The 23,288-nt window shown below is 33.5% G+C and overlaps 2 protein-coding genes across 2 annotated transcripts; one reads left to right on the plus strand and one right to left on the minus strand.

Annotated features, from left to right (window-relative positions):
* Positions 1-2,224: 2,224 nt before the first annotated feature.
* On the plus strand, positions 2,225-4,012 carry LOC134266513 (uncharacterized). Its single transcript, XM_062748739.1, has one exon. It carries the CDS (start codon positions 2,225-2,227, stop codon positions 3,944-3,946), a length of 1,722 nt encoding a protein of 573 aa, XP_062604723.1. The 3' UTR covers positions 3,947-4,012.
* A 5,304-nt stretch (positions 4,013-9,316) lies between these two features.
* Positions 9,317-23,048, minus strand: LOC134266512 (U4/U6.U5 tri-snRNP-associated protein 1-like; the record flags this gene model as incomplete). The annotated part of the gene is made up of 14 exons (XM_062748737.1): positions 9,317-9,382; positions 12,408-12,512; positions 13,043-13,216; positions 13,453-13,580; positions 14,436-14,620; positions 14,888-15,012; positions 15,246-15,455; positions 15,859-16,001; positions 16,368-16,464; positions 16,926-17,003; positions 17,393-17,495; positions 17,753-17,888; positions 20,563-20,624; positions 22,976-23,048. Coding segments are annotated over 14 exons (1,685 nt in total), but the record flags the coding sequence as incomplete, so codon positions are not given.
* Between the last annotated feature and the right edge of the window lie 240 nt (positions 23,049-23,288).

A 23,288-nucleotide genomic window follows, 5' to 3' on the forward strand; every position in this document is an offset into this window, starting at 1 on the left:
ATCCCAAACCCCGATTCACTTTTTTTTTAATATAAAATTTTTAAAAAAAAACAATAAAAAATAAAAAGAATTAGGTTTTTTTAAATTTTAAAATTTAAAAATCTTTTTAAAATAAAAAAAAAGGGGGAAAAAAATTTTTAAATTTAATTTCCTAAAAGTTTATCGTGTAAAAAAAAACAAAAATATCTTGGAAAAAAAAAATACCCCCGGGATAAATTTTTAAAATTGATCAAAAATTTTTAAATTCTTTCCACAATTTTTCCCCTTTTTACTTTAAATTTAAAAAAAAAAAAAAAAAAAAAAAAAAAAAAAAAAAAAAAAAAAAAAAAAAAAAAAAAAAAAAAAAAAAAAAAAAAATTTTTTTTTTTTTTTTTTTTTTTTTTTTTTTTTTTTTTTTTTTTTTTTTAACCTGGGATTTGCCGAAGAGTCCTACTTAACTATAATTTGGTAACTTAAGAACTTCAGACAATGAACAAATCTCTCAAGTTCTCAACAATCTATTCATATTCAAGATAATGAAGTTTGAAAGTATTAGTCCTTTTTGCAAAATGTTTTCGAAATAGAAGATAGATGTACATTTATCACTCTGGTAGATCATGCTTTCTTGTGAGCATATCCAACTAAAATTTGTATGAACATGTAAAATTTTATGAACAGTACATATATATGTATCACCTAATTATAAAAATTCCACAACCATAGGAATTACCTGTTCCTCCTGCGTTTTTGTTCGTTTTCGTTTTCTTTTTCCGGAGCCTTTCCCTGGCTGAGCAGCTTCTGAAGGCCTCCTTCTGATTTACAGGTCCCCGTCATCCACGTATTCCAGTTTGACGTCCGTTTATATCCCTCTTCTCCTTGAAGTCCTGTCAGCCCTCCCCCCTTTTTTTTTTTTTTTTTTTTTTTTTTTTTTTTTTTTTTTTTTTTTTTTTTTTTTTTTTTTTTTTTTTTTTTTTTTTTTTTTTTTTTTTTTTTTTTTTTTTTTTTTTTTTTTTTTTTTTTTTTTTTTTTTTTTTTTTTTTTTTTTTTTTTTTTTTTTTTTTTTTTTTTTTTTTTTTTTTTTTTTTTTTTTTTTTTTTTTTTTTTTTTTTTTTTTTTTTTTTTTTTTTTTTTTTTTTTTTTTTTTTTTTTTTTTTTTTTTTTTTTTTTTTTTTTTTTTTTTTGAACCTTATAGTATCAAAATTATTAAATTTTAAAAGACAAAAACAAATTAGGTAACAATTTCATCCCCTTGAAAGGCTATTTTGGTACCCCAAGGTGTAAACACTTGAACAATGTTTCACATCTGTAACATATTTCATCTGGCCATAAGTTTAGTGATTTAATATGATCAAAAATCGTTACTTGAAAAAGTAAAATTTTTCCTATACTAACATTTTCTTGGCATTTAAACTGAATCTATGCAATACCCGCCCTAATTATTCAATTTAAACTGTTATGAACACCCTAATTTCTTTCTCCATTTTTTAAAAATTTTTAATCCAACCCTTTTTTTTTTAAAATTTGCAAAAAATTAATTTAACAAAATTTTTTGCAAAATAAACCTTTAAAAATAAACTTTTTTTAAATTTAAAATTTTTTTAAAAAAAAAATTTTTTTTATAATTTTTTGTCAAATAATCTCAATTTTTTTAATTTTTTTTATTAAAGGAAAAAATTTAAAAAAACGGGGAAAAACCCTTTTTAAATTTTCCCCCCCCTTTTCAAAATTTAAAGGTTCCCTTTTTTTCAAACTTTAAAATAGACAAAATATTTTAAAAATTTTTTTTTCATTTAAATAAAATTTAAAAATTTAACAAAAAAATTTTTAAAAACAAATTTAATGCAAAAAATTTTTAAAATTTCAAATTTTTAATCGCAAACAAAAATAAACGAAAAATTTACAAACCCCAAATTTTTTGCCTCCTTTTTAAAAATTTTCCTTTAAAATGGCCCCAATTTAAAAACTTTTAAGTTTCCTTAAACCCCCTCCAAATTTTTAATGCTAATTTAATTTAAAAATTTTCAAAAATAGCCATAGAAATGGAAATATACCAGAATAGTTTACAAACTTTACACCTTTACGGGAGCGTTCCTTTTAAGTGGGACTGGTGTCAGACAACTAAAATACATGTATATTGTTTTCTTAGTTGATTTAAGTTTAACATAAACAATTAAAGTCAATAGGTAAAACTGTTAAAATTTTTAAATCCATATGCATATAACAAACTTTTCAATGTTAATTTTAGATGGCACTTTCCAAACCGAAAATTCCAGGCATTGCCCAACACTTTCTGGAGTGTGGTACTGAAGATTGTGAGAGAAATTGTGAATTCTACTGCAATTCCTGCCATCATCAGATGTGTAAACCATGCAGAGACCAACATTTAAAGATTCCAGAACACAAGAACCATGAAGTGGTCCTTTATCAGCAACGTAGACGACAACTCCCTGTGAAGAAATGCAAGATCCACCCCACTAAAGATATAGATATTTTCTGTGAAGAATGCAATGTTCCTTTATGTTCAAAGTGTTCAACAATGCAAGATCATCGGTGGCATCAATTTTTTGATTTAGAAATTATATACACTGAGAAATTTGAAATTTGCCATAAGGAACTCTCTAAAATCCATAATTACTTTGTTCCTACATCAGAGGATTTACAGAGAGAAGTTCAGGAAGATGCCACAGAAGTTAAACAGATCATGGACAGCATACGGACTTCCATGAAGGCTGAAGCCGAGTCTCTCAAAAACATGGTGGACACAGTGCTCTCAGAAAATATGGAAGAATTAAACCAAATAGAGAAGTCATTACTGGAGAAATTAAAGAGCCAAGAGAAGACATTCGATGATTATATTGCCTATTTCAGTGACCTTGTTCAAGAGTTCCAGAGTTACCTGTCCTCTACTGAGCTCACTAACTTCACAACTAAACTTCCAGAGAATTTAGAAGTAAAATCCATACCAAAAACCACCAAACCTGTCACACCAGAATTTTCTCCTGCTCAATACAGCAAAGAAGATGTTGATAAATTACTGGGGAAGATAACTGTAACAAATAGAAAGGCAAAACTAAGAAGAGTAGAACCCATAGAAATTGCTTCTTTTTCTACCAGTGAACAGACAAAACAAGATAAAGATATGAAATCTGACAAGAAACAAACATTGTCTCTGTCTGTCTCTGTCACCAAGGTCAGGGAGTTCAACGTACTAAGTGTTAATAATGTGTGCCATGTATCACAAGATCAATCAGACAAACTCTGGATCAGTGACAGTAAGGGTAATCTTGTCCAAACAGATCTACAGGGGAATGTGATACAGAAAATAGAAACCAATGGTGGATCTAAAGGTTACCACACAGTCACACAGGACAGGGATCTGATCTTTACAGACCAAGACAAGAAAGTCATCAGTAGGATAACACAGGATAACAATATCACTGAATTCATTAAAACTGGAGACTGGAGACCATACAGCATACACTCCTCCCACATCAACGGGGACTTACTGGTGGGGATGGTGAAGAGTGGACGGGCTAAAGTCACCCGGTACAACAAAACAGGAAAAGAACTACAGAACATACGGAGGGATAATAACGGACAGGAACTGTATAATTATCCACACTATATCACAGAAAACATCAATGGCGATATCTGTACATCAGACTTTGATAAATGTGCAGTAGTGGTGATGAATAAATCAGGACAATACAGGTTCTCCTACACAGGTCAGGAGTCATTGTTCAGTCCCTTTGGAATCTGTACTGATGTCCTCGGTCACATCCTGGTGTGTGATAGTAACAGAAACACTGTTCACCTCCTTGATCAGGACGGACAGTTTTTATCTCTATTACTCACAAAACAACAAGGGGTAAAGTATCCCCGTTGTGTGTGCGTGGATGATGAGAACAATCTCTATGTAGGACAATATCACACCAACACACTGACAGTGTACAAGTATCTTCAGTGATTATAACTCTATCAGTTGTACATAATTTTAAAACTTAAATTTGTGATTTCCAGTACAGAAATGTATATCCTGAATAGTGTTCCCTCTATGGAACATTATATACTGAACAAATTGTACATACTGTAAATTAATTTACACGGTTTACAAGAAACGCTTTTCACGAAAGGCTGCACGGTTTACACGAAAGGCTGCAAGAAACGCTTTGTACACGTTTCTCACACGCTTTGTACATGATTCTCGCATGTTTTGGCCTCGGTTTGGATTTTCTTCTTGGAATTACCTTTACCTTTTTATCATTACCTAAATGAAAATCTTTCTCAAAGCCACATTTAGCAGCTGTTTAAATTAAACTACAGTAAACTAGAATCATATAAACTAACAAGAGGCCCAAAGGCCTTGAATCGCTCTTCTGATAAATTGTACAATCTATCACTTCTATTTGAAGCCTCTAACCTTAAGTATCCTAAGACCCAAGTTGCATCAACTGACAAAGTTTGATGATTCTTAGCCAATTAGGACTGAAAATATTTTTAATAATAAAGCTATAACCAAAAGTCTCTGTCGAGACTGTAGCTCTACTGGTTTGCACTTATAACAAAGGATGAGAATTAAAGAAGCCATTGCCATCAGACCAAAACTGTAGGAGTAGCGTTTTAAAGGAATTTCATTGACATTTCTATTTTTAGTAACAATGGCAACACTGTTCATCTAAATCAAAAACCGATGCAATATTTTATGTATCTTATTGTAGTCTACTTGTGTGCCAAGTTATATTGAAATCAGACCAAAATTGTAGGAGGAGTAGCGTTTTAAAGGACTTGCACAGAAAATTCTACTTTTAGTAACCATGGCAACACCGTTCAAAAAAATGAAAATAAAAAAACGATGCATTATTTTATGTATCTTAATGTAGTCTACTTGTGTGCCAAGTAAAATTGAAATCAGACCAAAACTGTAGAAGGAGTAGCATTTTAAAGGAATTTCATAGAAAATTTAATTTTTAGTAACCATGGTGACACCATTCATCGAAATCAAAAATCGATGCACAATTATGTATCTTGGTGTAGTCTACTTGTGTGCCAAGTAAAATTGAAATCAGATCAAAACTGTAGGAGGAGTAGCGATTAAAAGGAATATCAGAGAAAATTCTATTTTTAGTAACCATGGCAACATCGTTCATCGAAATCAAAAACTGATGCACTATTCTCTGTATCTTTGTGTAGTCTACTTGTGTACAAAGTTATATTAAATCAGACCAAAACTGTAGGAGGAGTAGCGTTTTGAAAAATTGTTTACAGACAGACGGACAGCTAGACAGACAGACGGACGGACGACGGACACCTTACTATCGCATAAGCTCTTCTGGTCTCTGACCAGTAGAGCTAAAAAACCATAAGTACATCACAGTGACCTACTGTAAACCAACTTTTAATTGCGACGACTTTATTTCGCGATTTACCTGGGATAAACTAGTTCGCGACGATTAACTTTCGCGATCAAGCTTTTTTGCATCTGTTGTTAATAGACACAAACGCTTTGTAGATCGGTTCGTGGCGAGAAATATTCGCGATGATGAGACTCTCGCAAACTTCGCGAAAATTTCTTGCACGCGAATAAAAGTTGTTTTACAGTATATTAAGATTGAAGTTTTCTGAGGACTCAAGGTGCATTAATAAACAAAGATTAAAGATTCTAAGCCAATAAGTATTTGAGGTATTTAAAAGTAGGTCACTGTGACCTACTTTTTTTGTCTACATTCCTTGAAAACCCAAGATACATAAACTGACAAAGTTTGATGATTCTAAGCCAATAAGTACCTGAGATATTCAAAAGTAGGTCATCATGACCTACCTTTTGGTCAACATTCTATAAAAACCAAAGATGCATCAACAAACAAAGTTTAGTGATTCTTAACCATAGATACTTAAATAAAGCCATAAAATGTCAAAAATTAGGTCACCAAGACCTACTTTTTGGACATCAATCTCTGAAAACCCAAGAAAATTTGATGATTCTAAGCCAATAAGTACCGTAGATACTTAAATAAAGCCATAAAATGTCAAAAGTAGGTCACCATGACCTACTTTTTGGTTGTCACTCTCCGAAAACCTAAGACACATCAACTCACAAAGTTTGATGATTCTAAGCCAATAAATACCTAAGATACTTTAAAAAAGCCATAAACATGTCGAAAGTAGGTCACAGTGACCTACTTTTTGGACATCATTCTCCGAAAACCCAAGATGCATCAACTTACAAAGTTTGATGATTCTAAGCCAATAAGTACCGTAGATACTTAAATAAAGCCATTAAATGTCAAAAGTAGGTCACCGTGATCTACTTTTTGGTTGTCACTCTCCGAAAACCCAAGACGCATCAAATCACAAAGTTTGATGACTCTAAGCCAATAAGTACCTAAGATACTAAAATATAGCCATAAAATGTCGAAAGGAGGTCACAGTGAACTACTTTTTGGACGTCATTCTTCAAAACCGAAGATGCATCAACTTACAAAGTTTGATGATTCTAAGCCAATAAGTACTGTAGATACTTAAATAAAGCCATAAAATGTCAAAAGTAGGTCACCGTGATCTACTTTTTGTTTGTTACTCTCCGAAAACCCAAGATGCATCAACTCACAAAGTTTGATGTCTCTAAGCCAATAAATACCTAAGATATTAAAATATAGCCATAAAATGTTAAAACTAGGTCATCATGACCTATATTTTGGTCGACGTTTTTTAAAGTCACAAGATGCATCTGATGACCAAGTTTGATGATCCTAGGTCTGAAGGTAATCAAAATATGCCTTTTTAACAATTTAAAAACAAATGCCTGCAAAATTCAAAAAGTAGGTCACAGTGACCTACTTTTTCATAAATATGTTTTAAGGTCCCAAGATGCATCAATTTACAAGATTTGATGATTCTAAATCTCTCAGTGTCTGAAATAATTGGATTAAATGTTTTAAAAAGAATTAGTCATAAAGTTCAAAAAGTAGGTCACGGTGACCTACTTTTAAGCTGACGTTGTTCAACTACCCAAGATGCATCAACTGACTAAGTTTGATGATCATAGGCCTTAAAGTGCCCGAAATATGCCGTCAAATCAATTTGAAAACAAATGCCCACAAAATTTTAAAAGTAGGTCACCCTGACCTACTTTTGAGTTAACATGATGTGAAGTCCTGAGATGCATCAACTTACAAGATTTGATGATCCTAGTCCTAATAGTAAGCAAAATATAAACGTTTTTATTATTAGTAAATTTAGGTCAACTTTGAAGTAACCTTGAGACCACGCCCTTTGCCCCAGGGTCATGCCTTGAACAAATTTTAATCTTCAACATATCCTGATCCTTGTATGTAAGTTTGGTGAAAATCTGCCTGGTGGTTCTGGAGAAGAAGATTTTTTAGCAACCAGTACTTTTGGTTTTGTTTTCCTGATTATCTCCCCTTGTTTAAGGGTCCCAACCCTTATTTTACTATAAATGGTGGCCCTTAGGCCAAGGATACTCTGTGACAAATTTGACACTGATTGGCCAAGGGGTTCTTGAGTTATGGCCCATATTCTAAAAAGTTAACGCACACCGCACACCGCACATATGGCCATAGCATTAGCTCTTTGAGCCTTTGGCTCAGAAGAGCTAAAAAAAAATTTAATACTCTGACAGTAGTAATTAATAAATAATTGTCATTTCGTATTTATTTATTTATCCAAATGTTTAACAAGAGGCCCATGGGCCACATCGCTCACCTGAGAAGCTTTGGCCATTCTGTTCTTTACCAGATTTCCCCCTTGTAAAACATATTGTGACCCCACCCTACCCCACTGATCATAATTTAAACAATTTGAAATATACACTACCCCAGTATGCTTCCATATGAGTTTCAGCTTTGATTTTCAGATTTTTTCTATATATTTCTATGTAAAACATTGATTCCACATTGTGGCCCCGCCCAACCCCCGGGGGTCATGATTTGAACAATTTAAAATCTACACTACCCCAGGATGCTTCCAAATAAGTTTCAGCTTCTCTGGCTCAGTGGTTCTTGAGAAGAAGATTTTCAAAGATTTTTCCTATGTATTTCAATGTAAAACATTGAATCCCCATTGTGGCCCCGTCCTACCCCTGGGGGTCATGATTTGAACAATTTAGAATCTACACTACCCAAGGATGCTTCCACATAAGTTTCAGCTTTTCTGGCCCAGTGGTTCTTGAGAAGAAGATTTTAAAAGATTTTTCCTTTATATTTCTATGCAAACTTTGATTCCCCATTGTGGCCCCGCCCTATCCCCGGGGGTCATGATTTGAACAATTTAGAATGTACACTACCCCAGGATGCTTCCAAATAAGTTTCAGCTTCTCTGGCTTAGTGGTTCTTGAGAAGAAGATTTTCAAAGATTTTTCCTATATATTTCTATGTAAAACATTGATTCCCCATTGTGGCCCCGCCCTACCCCTGGGGGTCATGATTTGAACAATTTAGAATCTACACTACCCCAGGATGCTTCCACATAAGTTTCAGCTTTACTGGCCCAGTAGTTCTTAAGAAGAAGATTTTCAAAGATTTTTACTATATATTTCTATGTAAAACATTGAATCCCCATTGTGGCCCCGCCCTACCCCTGGGGTTCATGATTTGAACAATTTAGAATCTACACTACCCCAGGATGCTTCCACATAAGTTTCAGCTTTTCTGGCCCAGTGGTTCTTGAGAAGAAGATTTTTTAATGACCCAACCCTATTTTTGTCTTTTCTTGATTATCTCCCCTTGCGAGGGGATATGTCCCTTCATTTTAACAATTTAAATTCCCCTTCACCCAAGGATGCTTTGTACCAAGTTTAGTCGAAATTGACCCAGTGGTTCTTGTGAAGAAGTTGAAAATGTGAAAAGTTTACAGACGGACGGACGGACGGACAGACGGACGGACAGACGGACGACGGACAAAATGTGATCAGAAAAGCTCACTTGAGCCAGTTACATATCGCCACAATTTACATATTGTAGGTGCAATTCAACATAATTAGCCATTGGCCAGTTACATATCGCCACAATTTACATATTGTAGGTGCAATTCAACATAATTAGCCATTGGTCTTACATGTACATATAAGTATTTTATCTTTGTTCAGTTTTGTATAATGATGTTATGTGTATGTGTGTGTTTCTTGATGTTGCAATTTGTTAAATTGATTTGTCCTATAGCTGAGTAGTTCCCAAAGGCAAAGAATAAATGTAGAACTTGAAATTGACTTGTTTTGTTTATATAAAATGATTTTAATGTAATTAAATATTGTTTATATAAATAGTAATTACCCAGAGTATCATATTTACATCACGTGACTTAGTTAACCAATCAGATAGGCCTACAGTTTAGCGCCATCATTCTCCAAGTCAGCATCGCAGCAATCCACCACCACCCCAACCACCACCTTAATTTGATCAGGGGAAACTACTCATAATTTCCTAGTTAGGCATTTAACACATGAACATGTGTTATTTTCCCCCAAAAGAAAACTCACTAGAACTTTACATACATATGCAAGGCCATCGGCCTAGACACACACGCATATAGGCCATCGGCCTCTACCACAAGGCCATCGGCCTTCAAGATTTACAGGCCATCGGCCATGTTATTCACCAAGGCCATCGGCCTCTTAAGTTCAAGGCCATCGGCCACTTAATTCACCAAGGCCATCGGCCACTCAAGTTCAAGGCCATCGGCCAAACTATTCACGAGGCCATCGGCCTCAAACATGAAGGTCATCGACCTTCAGAATACCAGGCCATCGATCTACCAACATTTTTAAGGCCATTGGCCAGTTACATATCGCAACAATTTACATATTGTAGGTGCAATTCAACATAATTAGCCATTGGTCTTACATGTACATATAAGTATTTTATCTTTGTTCAGTTTTGTATAATGATGTTATGTGTATGCGTGTGTTTCTTGATGTTGCAATTTGTTAAATTGATTTGTCCTATAGCTGAGTAGTTCCCAAAGGCAAAGAATAAATGTAGAACTTGAAATTGACTTGTTTTGTTTATATAAATGATACATTTATAAAGAATTTTTTTTTATCTTACGAAAGCATTTTCAATAGGAGGGAAATCGGTAAGGGGGGCGGGGGTTAAATGTGGTTCTGTGAGATGGGTGATCAACGCACACATGTCCGTTCAAAAGAAGCTTGGGAAAATCGGTGTTTCAATCTCGAGAAAAAAGCGAAGTACATGTAGATTTCTTTTTTTTATATTTACATGGCCTGAACTTGTGCTGCAACGTGTAAATGTAATTTTTCAGACGTTAAATGTAAAATGTAAGTGATTTTTTATGACCCCATTCTTTGTAATATGCGTGTCGTAAGTTTTTTAAAAATTGAAAATTTAAAGGAAATAAATTAAACTTGATTTGGAGCTAATTTCTAGGTTAACACGTCATTTACAATTAAATTAATTATACAAGTAAAAACACAAAGGGATCTGAAAAACTGCAGTAAAAACATGGGTCTTGGCTTTTCTTTAATTGGATACTTGACACATATCCGCTTGAGGACAATTCCATGTGACACGTGCTGTTATCTCTAACTAGGGGGTAGAAGATCAAGTTTGAGGCAAGGATATTTATGGGAGAAAAGTTATTTTTCAAAGAATGAAATTATTATTGTGTGAATTCTTAAAAATCTTTGCATGATTCACGGTGTGTAAATATATCAAGAATAGATATGCATAGAAGATATATTTAACATGTGGGCCTATACCTACATATCTAATAGTTTATCCCTCTTCAGACTAATTTGTAGATTGCTGATTGGATAAAGGCTGATCACATGATGCCCTGAAATTTTCTTTATTATGTCGCAGTCAAGGAGTAATATGAAAATCGCGCACACGATTACGTTCCAAGCGTTGCTTTTGTAAACAAGATGTGTTTGTGAAACACTATGCGCCCGGCGGCAACAAAGTTCAAAAAATCTTTTTTTAGCATATTGGTCACAGTCAAGGTCACAAGGTCATTGACCATGGTGTCATTTGAAAGAACTTAATCGGTGGAGTATGCATCCCAAATATGAAGTCCCTGTCTCCTATGGTTCAAAAGTTATGGCAAAAAGTGTAAAATGCTATTTTTAGCATATAGGTCACAGTCAAGGTCACAAGATCATTGACCTTGTCGTCGTTTGAAAGGACTTTATTAGTGGAGTATGCATACCAAATATGAAGTCCTTATCTCCTATGGTTAAAAAGTTATGACAAACAGTGGAAAAAGCTATTTTAGCATATAGGTCACAGTCAAGGTCACAAGATCATTGACCTTGTCGTCGTTTGAAAGGACTTTATTAGTGGAGTATGCATACCAAGTATGAAGTCCCTATCTCCTATGGTTAAAAAGTTATGACAAACAATGGAAAAAACTATTTTTAGCATATAGGTCACAGTCAAGGTCACAAGGTCATTGACCTTGATGTCATTTGAAAGGACTTTATTATTGGAGTACGCATACCAAATATGAAGTCCCTATCTCTTATTGTTCAAAAGTTATGGCGAAGGTTAAAGTTGACAACAGACAGAAAGACAAACAGACAAACAGATAAACAGACAAACAGACAGGACAAAAACAATATACGCCTGGGATCTATCGATCAGGGCGCATAATAAAAATGGCGGCTAAGAAATGGTTTAGTACGTAGTTAGTTTAGTTAAATTTCTTGTTACCATAACAATATTTTATGCTGATTGTTATTGGATTAAAACTTCATATTTTCATAATATGCACATATATTTTTTTTATATTGATAAAGGTCTTCAGCGGGATAAATTCGTGACACAGTCAGTTAGTCAGCATTTTCAGTTCTTTGCACACATTATAGAAATAGCAATCTTAGGTATCTACATCGTTGCACGCCACGGGTTTTGGGTCCATCCTATTTTCACATTTGTGGAAAAGAGGGAGTACAAGTTTGGTCGAAATTGGCCCAGTGGTTCTTGAGAAGAAGATGAAAATGTGAAAAGGTATCAAAAATGACAACGTACAAATTTTGTTCAGAAGAGCTTACTTGTTGCCTTCGGCTCAGGTGAGCTCAGCTAAAAAATTTTATCAATGCATTGTAAAATTTTAAGATCCCTGATAAAACAATTTTACAGGTGCAGCAAACTGAAATACTTACAGTGATATTGACATCAGGTAAATAAATATTCAGTGATATTGACATTGGGTAAATAAATACTTACAGTGATATTGACATCAGGTAAAAAAATATTAACAGTGATATTGACATCAGGTAAATAAATGCTTACAGTGATATTGACATCAGGTAAAAAATATTTACAGTGATATTGACAATGGGTAAATAAATGCTTACAGTGATACTGACATCGTAAATAAATACTTACAGTGATATTGACATCAGGTAAATAAATACTTACAGTGATATTGACATCACGTAAATTAATACTTACAGTGATATTGACAGGTGTCTCGTCAATTTCCACTGCATTCCATCCTGACATTTGTTCCTCATCTTCCTCTTTTTTCCTTCGTTCTTCAAGCTCTTTCTCAAAATCCTGAAAACATTACTGATTGTAAAAAAAACTGACAAGGACTTATTTCATAAATACTGAAATCCAAATACCATAAAAAATATAATTTCTTGTACATGTATACTCTTATGAAAAGACAAGGGAGCATGGATCAGAATTCCTTGTCTTTAACTTTTTAATATATGAATAATTTTTTTTGTAATGTAGACCCTACCATGATGATCACTGCCTCAATCTCTTGAAGAACTTTTATGCATGCATTTAACCTCTTTTGTAGATTTGACAGAACAAATAATCTCTCTCCCTCAAACAAATATCTACAGACTCTAAATATTGTATTTTGGTAATTTTTTGCAATTTTAGCCAAAGGTGGGCAAATTTCAAATAGGGTGAATTCAAAGAACACAGTATAATTTCTGAAACAGAACTGTGACTGAGCGAATTTAAAAAGGAACAAAATTTTTTGCATATGTAAAACAGAAGAATTAAATGGAGCACAAATAATCCTACAAACAAATAGCCTCTGTCATTCAAACACAAATCTACTGACTGACCATGAAATCCTCCTGATCCTCCTCTCTGTTCCCTGACTGGCCGTACGTAGGAATATCCCCCAGGGTTCTACAGAACTCGGAGGTAGCATTGAGGATAATGTTACCGTCCTGGGGGGCTTCTTCTTCTTCTTCCTCTGGCTCTGATTTAGCTTTTAAGAGAACCTGCTCTGCTACCTAAAAATACAAGAAGAAAATGGCTTCTCAAAAATCAAGAAAATATGTATTCTTGTTTTATACTAATCTTAAATTTTGTCAAATGTGAGGTAGACAATATTTGCCAACTGGCATCTTTTTACCAATTAGCCTTTCAACATACCAAAGATAACCTAATTTAGACAACCAATTATCTCATCAGTAGTATCATCAATTATTTAACATTTTAACATTGACAGTAAGATTTGGATTTCTACCTTGATGACTGCAGATGCGTCTTTCCTCTTCTTGATTTTCCTGGCTTTGGACGGAGCTGAGTGTAACTCCTTCTCTGCCTCGTCTTCCTCTATTACATTACTGAGATCCTCATCTGGACCAACCAAGTCTGAAAAATAATTAATTTACATATATTAATTAAAATAATGTAGTTCATGTTAATGTGAATTCCAGACAATTTAGAACATAATTTTGACAAGTAAGGCCAAAAAAAATTAATCAATAGTTTCCCAGGTTCAAAAACGGCCGCATTGATCAATTTTATTGACATATTGAAAAGAGAGATAACTCAATTTTCTATTTTTCCATGTTGAAAAAGAAAAGGGAGATATTCCCCTTTTCATCAATGCTAAAATAAACGTTTTTATTAGAAAAACAATACATTTCTTCTAAATTTTCAGTATTATATTAATTAACTATTAAATAAATGTTTGGAGTAACATTATTTAAAGTTGAATACATATTACAACCAATTTCAGAGAACAAAAATTAAGAATTGGTAGTTATAATCATTTTAATGAAAAAATAGCTTAGAAAAGGTGTTAAACCTGCTTCCAAAAAAAAAAAAAAAAAGCCTGCCTGCCGCATTGAATTCTGATTTTTTTGGCCTGAGAAACTTTTGATTAATTTTTTTTTTTGCCTACCTTTAACTTCAATTTTTGAATTTGCGTGAATTCTAAAAAATTGGATTAAATGTCTGCAAGCATTGTATGATGCTAAGTGGTGAAAGATAATTTTCATCATTTAAACAAAGTGAATATTTCAATACAGGTCTTATTGTAAAATAAAATTATTTTTACAGTGTGTATGTTGGTGAAAAATTTCAAAGTTTTCCCCATATCAAACTGTGGTTCCATCTGTGTGAAATTGGAACAAAGTTTCAAATATAAATATCCAGTATACATGTTCTGTATGTTTGAATTTGGTACATAATTTCAGACATTAAAATCCAGTACACACGTACCCTCCTCTTCCTCTGGTTCTGTGACCTCCATTGGCTGGTCATTAACACTGACCGCTGTGTGACCGTGGGCGTAGTCTATCACGATGGGAGCCGTCATGCCCCCACCCCCACCGTAACCGTTCTCATACCCTGTCTGACCCTCAACAGCCTCCTCCTCCTCTCGCATGTACCCCCTCCCTCTTTTCCTGCAAGAAAAATTCTTACATCATATCTTTTCTTTTTGAAAAGTTCTTTAATGTATAATGAAGACACATTAACTTGCTAAGCTTTATTATTGAACTTCATGTAACAGTTGCAATTCATGAACACAAATGTACATGGTAAATCTTACACATTAAATTTGCAGCTTTTGATTACAGCACTTTTTATTTCTTCACATATACCAATTAAATTGTGTAACTTTTAATCAGATGTTGCCATTTAACTATCTTCATTCAAAATACAAGCTTTACCTTGACCCATAATCTGTGTCCTCCTGACCTTGATTTGGCAGAGGAAGTAGGTCATCTGCTTTTAGTGATTCTTTTTTCCTGATTTTCCTTACTTTCTTTTTAACCTTTTTAAACTTTGCTGCATCCTTTTAAAACAGATATTATTAGTACATGTAACATCAGTATTTATGCAACTATCTATTTACATGCTATGAAGTGCTTACAACTAAATTGCTGTTCAATTTTGATTTGGAGTGTTAATTTTCCCATTTTTTCTAGATGAATGCACTTTATATCTGTCATTTTACAGCTTGAAAAATCTTTCTTGTACTAAATGTATACAAAGTCTACAAAAAGTAGGTCAAATGCTGATACTCACAGCTGCTTCCTGAGGGGTGAGGTACTCATTGATTGGGTTCAAGGTCACTCCTCCCAGGGACTGACTCTGTTCTCTCAGCTGTCTACGAATTTCATCCATCTGTTTTTCGGGGTCAGTGTCGTACTTTCCACCTGACCCTAACTCAAACTTCTCCCTCCTAACACCCTCTATCTCTTCATCATATTTATCCAGCACATTCTTTGGTTTGAACTGTGAAATATACAATAAAAAGCATATCAAAATCTTTTATATCCTAAGACCCTTGTTTTCATGAATACATGTAAATATCTCTGTGTGTTGTAAATGCACTTTTACAAAAAGTCAAAATTCTGAATAACCATAATTTCTGTTTATTACACAGATATCTTGGATTGCTGTTGTATTTAGTTAATGCATTTTAAATACACTTTGTCAAATTTATGTTGATTTATTTTTACTATGTAAAGATAGTAAATTAATCCAATGTGGAAAAACATACATGTACAGTATTTTCTCTGATACACAGGAACTGAATGAAATATGAATTTTCAATACTTCCTGTCAAAAATATAATTCAAGATTTCTTTTCTGATGTACACAATTACAAGAACAGTGTATTTTGCTAAAGCCCTACCATTCCAAATTCATCTACATCCCCAGTATCATAGGGGTTGTAATCTGGCTTCTTCTTCTTAAGTTCCACGTTTTTCTCCGCCTTTTCATCATCCACGAGATTAACGTTAACTAACGTGTCTCCTTCATCTTCGTCTAACACTCCTGTACAACACAGATTCATCATGTGTATTTCATATGCATATTTATTCAGGTACAATAATATTTAATATTTAGTAATAGAAAAAAAATTAGCAAGCTTTAAAATGTACAGAATGTAATTTTCCCTCCATTTATTTTTACTCTTTATCAATGGTGGCAATTTCAAAATAGAGATAGACTTAATTGTTTGCAAGTGATAATGGGCAAAAATTAGCATGTAGATTCACATTAGCAAGAAATTTACATTCATTTATAATTAAATATCTATTATGGATTTTAAACTTCATCTTAGCACTGAAAAAAATTACTTTTTTCATTCTTATAACAAGGTACTGACAATTTTTTTTATAATACTACTTTATCATATACCTTTGTCCTGCAGTGTTAAAATAATGGACTGTCCATCTTTAAATCTGTCCACAGAGTGCTCCACCTTCAGACCTCTCAAATCCTTAGATGTATATTCCTGTAAATGGTTAGGAAATAAGATTTAAAACAATGGAAATAAGAGAAACAGTGGGAGTGAGAATAATTTCAAGCATATTTTTTTTAACTTTGCATCCTATATATTATACAGGTTATACCGTTTTATGCTAATGTGGGTTACAGATTTTTATGTACAGTAAAACTCTCATTTAGTACGAACACAGATATTATGAATTCAAGGATATAGCGAAGTTATCTTGGATGCCAAGCTATATAGATTTAAGGAATTCCTTATCCTTATATGCATATAACAAATTATGGATATAACAAAGTAATTTCCTGGGTCACAGTGACTTCTTTATGACCGAGTTTAACTGTTTATCCCTATGTGATTTACTGACCAAAAAATGCCCAAACTCTCTAATTCTTATTTAATAAACTGGATGAAATTAGTACATGAACTACAGATCCCTATTTTTTCTCAGCCTCACCAAAACTCACCTTCTTGTTATCTTTAAATTCCTCTTTAACAATGTCCTCCAATCCAAATGCTTCATCTAGTTCCATTAACTGTTTCGCCTGCAATATCAAATTGCATAATTCTTATTAGAGACCTGCCTTGATTTTAAAGTTTAATAAATTTCAAAATTACATAATAATGTCAGCCTTTGAGATGACTGTCTATCGCTGTATGTTACACTTCTACCTGTAAACATGTCACTGTCTAATAATTGTAACTTTCTGTATTTTAATATTATATTAACTAGCAGAACTGATTTATAAGAAATTTATGATTTATGCACATGTAAATAAAATTCTATCATACATTTCATCATTCAGCTCAATTTTTTTTTTTTCAAAGAACTTTATTTGAAAGAAAATGCACATGAAATACCCAAATTTCTTTCTTACAATTAAACATAAAAATCCTCAGGAAAATATTACAACATCTAGAATTTTTTTCCTACCCTTTTTTCTGCCAGTTCCTTTTCTTTCTGTTTTTGTCGACTTTTCTTCACCCAGGCTGTTGTGTCATCTTCGGAATCACTTTCACCCAGAGTTTTTACTTTGCTGAAATACATAGAAAATTAAATAACAATGGATCAATATTAAAAATATATATAAGATAAAAGTGCAATACATGGTAGAATCAATTTAAAGTTCTTTCAATTTATTTAACCCATTACTTAATGCATATCTGTAGCTCACTTTTTGTGCGCAATAAATATACACTTTTTTTTCAATTGGCAGCACTGTAGCTCTCTAGTCATCCATCTCTGTTTGTTCAGACTGGTGAGCTACAGATCTGCAGCTAAGCCGTAACCTACCCTAACTGGTCTTTGATTTTCCTTTTATCCTTCATTTTTTGAATTCTTTCCTTCAGTTTCTCAGTTTCTTTCTTCTCTGTTAGACTCATGGCAGGTTTGTGTACATCTCCTTCTTTTGTGATTAGGAAACCTTCATCTGCAATTTTTAATGTAATTTTTTACATAAATAAACATAGGTAATCAGAGATTACAGAGCTCACCTCAACGAATGTTGTCTTTAAGTAAGGCAAAGTCACACAATTAACCAACAAAAAGTATACATTCCAAAAATGAAAATATTTTTAAAAGCAATTTTGATCTGATACTTTGAAATAGACCTACATAAAAAATTTAAACTACTTCTTCTTCATGAAAATGTAATGAAAATCCAGCATCTGAAGCAAATTTGCGAGTTTTCATCTCTTGATGCAGCATTTGTGCAAGTTTGGTTTATACAATGTTATATAAGCCTTATAGTTTTTGGTAACAGACCTGCAACCGTAACTTTTACCTTGTCTATTATCTGAAAAATGTATGTCCAATTCAGCATCCGAAGCAAGTCCATTAGTGTGCATCCTTAGATGTATCATCCATGCAAGTTTGCTCATTATAGGGCTCATAGTTTATTGGAAATGAAACATGCATCAAAACTAACATTTTCACTCATCTACAAAAAGTAGGTCAGATTCAGCATCCGAAGCAAGCCTGGAAGTATGCATCCTTAGATCGTCTATGCAAGATTGGTCATTTAAAAACTCATAGTTCCTTGGAAATGAAACCTGCACCAAAAACTTTTAACTATTCACTCAACCGGAAAATGTAGGTCAGATTCAGCATCCGAAGCAAGCCTGGTAGTGTGCATCCTTAGATGTATCATCCATGCAAGTTTGGTTAACATAGGGCTTATAGTTACTTGGAAATGATACCTGCACCAAAAACTTTAACCTGTTCACTCAACTGGAAAATGTAGGTCAGATTCAGCATCCGAAGCAAGCCCGATAGTATGCATCCTTAGATGTATCATCCATGCAAGTTTGGTCAACATAGGGCTTATAGTTACTTGGAAATGAAACCTACACCAAAAACTTTAACCTGTTCACTCAACCGGAAAATGTAGGTCAGATTCAGCATCCGAAGCAAGCCCAATAGTATGCATCCTTAAATGTATCATCCATGCAAGTTTGGTCAACATAGGGCTTATAGTTACTTGGAAATGAAACCTACACCAAAAACTTTAACCTGTTCACTCAACCGGAAAATGTAGGTCAGATTCAGCATCCGAAGCAAGCCCGGTAGTATGCATCCTTAGATGTATCATCCATGCAAGTTTGGTCAACATAGGGCTTATAGTTACTTGGAAATGAAACCTACACCAAAAACTTTAACCTGTTCACTCAACCGGAAAATGTAGGTCAGATTCAGCATCCGAAGCAAGCCCGGTAGTATGCATCCTTAGATGTATCATCCATGCAAGTTTGGTCAACATAGGGCTTATGGTTACTTGGAAATGAAACCTACACCAAAAACTTTAACCTGTTCACTCAACCCGAAAATGTAGGTCAGATTCAGCATCCGAAGCAAGCCCGGTAGTATGCATCCTTAGATGTATCATCCATGCAAGTTTGGTCAACATAGGGCTTATAGTTACTTGGAAATGAAACCTGCACCAAAAACTTTAACCTGTTCACTCAACTGGAAAATGTAGGTCAGATTCAGCATCCGAAGCAAGCCCGATAGTATGCATCCTTAGATGTATCATCCATGCAAGTTTGGTCAACATAGGGCTTATAGTTACTTGGAAATGAAACCTACACCAAAAACTTTAACCTGTTCACTCAACCGGAAAATGTAGGTCAGATTCAGCATCCGAAGCAAGCCCGATAGTATGCATCCTTAGATGTATCATCCATGCAAGTTTGGTCAACATAGGGCTTATAGTTACTTGGAAATGAAACCTGCACCAAAAACTTTAACCTGTTCACTCAACCGGAAAATGTAGGTCAGATTCAGCATCCGAAGCAAGCCCGGTAGTATGCATCCTTAGATGTATCATCCATGCAAGTTTGGTCAACATAGGGCTTATAGTTACTTGGAAATGAAACCTACACCAAAAACTTTAACCTGTTCACTCAACCGGAAAATGTAGGTCAGATTCAGCATCCGAAGCAAGCCCAGTAGTATGCATCCTTAGATGTATCATCCATGCAAGTTTGGTCAACATAGGGCTTATAGTTACTTGGAAATGAAACCTGCACCAAAAACTTTAACCTGTTCACTCAACCGGAAAATGTAGGTCAGATTCAGCATCCGAAGCAAGCCCGGTAGTATGCATCCTTAGATGTATCATCCATGCAAGTTTGGTCAACATAGGGCTTATAGTTACTTGGAAATGAAACCTACACCAAAAACTGCACCAACAATGTTAACCTGCTCCAAAAACATTAACCTGGTCATTCCTTTGCTGAAATTGCAGCATCTGAAACTTTGTCTGGTACAATAAAACACACTAAAACCATCTTGCATGCATGTCTAATCAGTATAGGACACAGAAGTAATTAAAAAGAAAACTGCTCCAAAAAACTTAACCTTAACCTGGGACGCCGACGCCGACGCCGACACCGACGCCGACGCCGAGGGTATCACATAAGCTCCCCCCAACTTCGTTGAGGTGAGCTAAAAATGAAAGTGTACATGAGCTTTATGTCATATAAATATGTATCAGTAACATCTCAATAAATTGACAATAATTCACCTTTCAACAATTGTTTAAAGTCTGTGCTGTGAAAATTTTATTATTTTTAGTTTAACTTCATCATATATTCAATACCTACCAGTCTGTTTTTTCTCCGAACCAACATCAAGAGGTTTCAATCCTAATTTGGCTCTTATACGACTGTGAATGAAAAATGAAACTATTTTTACAATTAAGGATGTACAACACACCTACCCAAAAAAATTCCTGTCGTTTAATTTTCGTTATTTTTGTATATTTAGTACATTACTATATCTACTGCATGTATGAATATTTTGGACAAAATCGTTCGAGTGGTTTTTGGACAGGAATTTCCAAAAGTTACCCCCCTTTAGTTGTTTACAAGGAGAGAAAATTTTTAATCAATGAACTATTTAAACCTTGATTTTCAATAAAACCAGGTTAGATATAAATGTCAAATTTCATTGGCTTATTCCTTTAACCATTTAACACAAAAACATAGTCATCTTTTTGATATACATATCATCAAAACAATTTTTAAAGACCTTAAACTGAAAAACTATGAATTTTCTAAGCCTTGAAAATTGCGTATTTTTCAAATTCAAAATTTTTTTGTGAAAAAACCTGTCGTTTAATTTTGTTAAAAAACTTTCTTTAGGTAGCTGGTAGTAAAAATAATCTTCATAATTTTTTGTATAATTTTTGTACGACCAGTTTTGATTTAATAGCGGAAAATTACCCCCTCCCCCTTTCTCAATAAATCACGTTCCCGCGCGTCTTTCAGACGGGGGTCGATCACTTTGTTATATGAATCTACAAATACACATTGAAAAAAATTAAATTGGAATATTGCTTTTCCCTCAAAAATATATTAACTTACAAATTTAAAAGTTCTCGTATGTAAAGCGTATTTAAATGTAGATTTTTAGGCAATTTTTGAAAAGCCCTTTCACCCCCACCCCTTCCGTTTTTGCGTCGCAGATCATTAGCGTTTGACGAAACGTCGTTTACAGTGCAAAAATACTGGTATTTCGTCAAGAATCCCGGAGGTATGCATTAGTTTTTAAATTCATGAATCATTCATGAATTTAAAATCAATGCAGAATAAATATTGACTACTCTTTTATATATGTATTAGGAAAAAATTACTGAAAGATTTTAGTGTTTAGCCCATACACGTATGCGTTATGCATTTACATATCACATGAAACCTGGCATACGAATTCAAGTTTTGTTGAACTTGAATATGTTGATTTTTAATTTAATTTTATTTCTTTAATTTTATTCATTATAAAAATGGTGTATGTTCAAATATCCTGTAATATAAATGGAATGATTGTAGTTTCTTTCATGTTATTATTTTCATCAATATATGTGGCCGTGGGGATACATCGACATTTGCATTAGATGTACACCCCTCATGATATTGTACGCATTTCTTTCAGTGTCGTCCCTTCTAAAGTTAAAATGAAAATTCTGTATTCGTCCACATTAACTTCAAAATATCAAACATTAAACTCTTCATCTATTTCAATTTATATCAAATCCCACACTGATATTTCTTTTTAAATCTTATAGGCTACGTTTTGTTTTGATTCGAGGAAATGCGAACCGACATTGTTGATAGAAAGTCAAAGTTACGATTTGCTGCAATAGGATATTCATAAATGCAGATAATTTCAGTACAAGTGAACAATTCTTTTCAATTCTATACTTACATTGTGTATATGAGGTCTATAGTATTCAATTCTCGGATTTATCAGGTCTGCTGTAAATGTATCTGATTCTGTGGAAAACCGTGAATAAAGGGAGGAAAATAAACATCTCCTACATTTTCAGAGTTGTTCCTCTTTGATCAGTAAGGGTCTGAGAACAACATCGATTTTACATTGTAAAAAGTTTATTGTTTATTTATTGTTGTTTTATTTAATTAAAGAAGAAAAACAATATTTATATCGTGTATGCACAAATTGTAATGAAGACCATTAATCGGAATGTTATATAGCCAATTATACATAATGAGAATTTCGGCAATGTAAAATAAAATTTTCAGATTAAAAAAAATGCTGCGCTTTGATCAAAAATACAATTTATTGTACATATGAAATGAAATAAACATTACGGGATGGTATTTTATGTCTTGCTTTTTACGGAGTTTAATCGGGTTAATTAAAAAAAACTCATTGATTGAGTATGGTAGGCACAATCACAGCCAAGCCCCATATCCCAATTTTCTTTCATGATTGATATACATCGGGATCGTTTTAATCGTCGTTTTGACGCTTTATTTTTGACGTTAAACTTGACGTCACGTCAAACGTTCAATTGAAATCGAAAGAGTTATCTCCCCCAGTGTGTTGTACGTCTTTAAATCTAATGGATATTCTCAACATAAAGTAATATGCTGAAACAGGCACAATTACTGGTATTCTTCTCATAATTCTGTATTTAAACAGCATTTAATAATTAAAAAAAATTGTACAAATATATGAAACGAGCTCAAATTAATGAATGTATTAAAAAGATCATACTTTGTCTCCTCTATACTCAGAGAGACGTCTCCACTTGTTCCTCCCATTGAAGCTGGTGCATCTGCGTAGGACCCTGAAGGGGATTATATGAAAAATTAGTTTTATTAAAAGAAAAACAGTCTTTTCTCTTGTGATTGTCCAACAAATACTAAATGTGTGCACAAGAAATGAAATGCAAACAGCAGAATACACTAGTTGCTGTACTTCTACATTTATACAGTGGCTGCAATGTTATTGTTGATGATAAGATTGAAAACAATAAACAAGGATTATTTTTGCATAAAATGATTTAAAACCATATCCCTATTTACAA

This window comes from Saccostrea cucullata, unplaced genomic scaffold, assembly GCF_032062105.1.
Source record: "Saccostrea cucullata isolate Sc308-1 unplaced genomic scaffold, CSIRO_AGI_Scuc_v1 ctg9644, whole genome shotgun sequence".
Taxonomy (NCBI): Eukaryota; Metazoa; Mollusca; class Bivalvia; order Ostreida; family Ostreidae; genus Saccostrea; species Saccostrea cuccullata.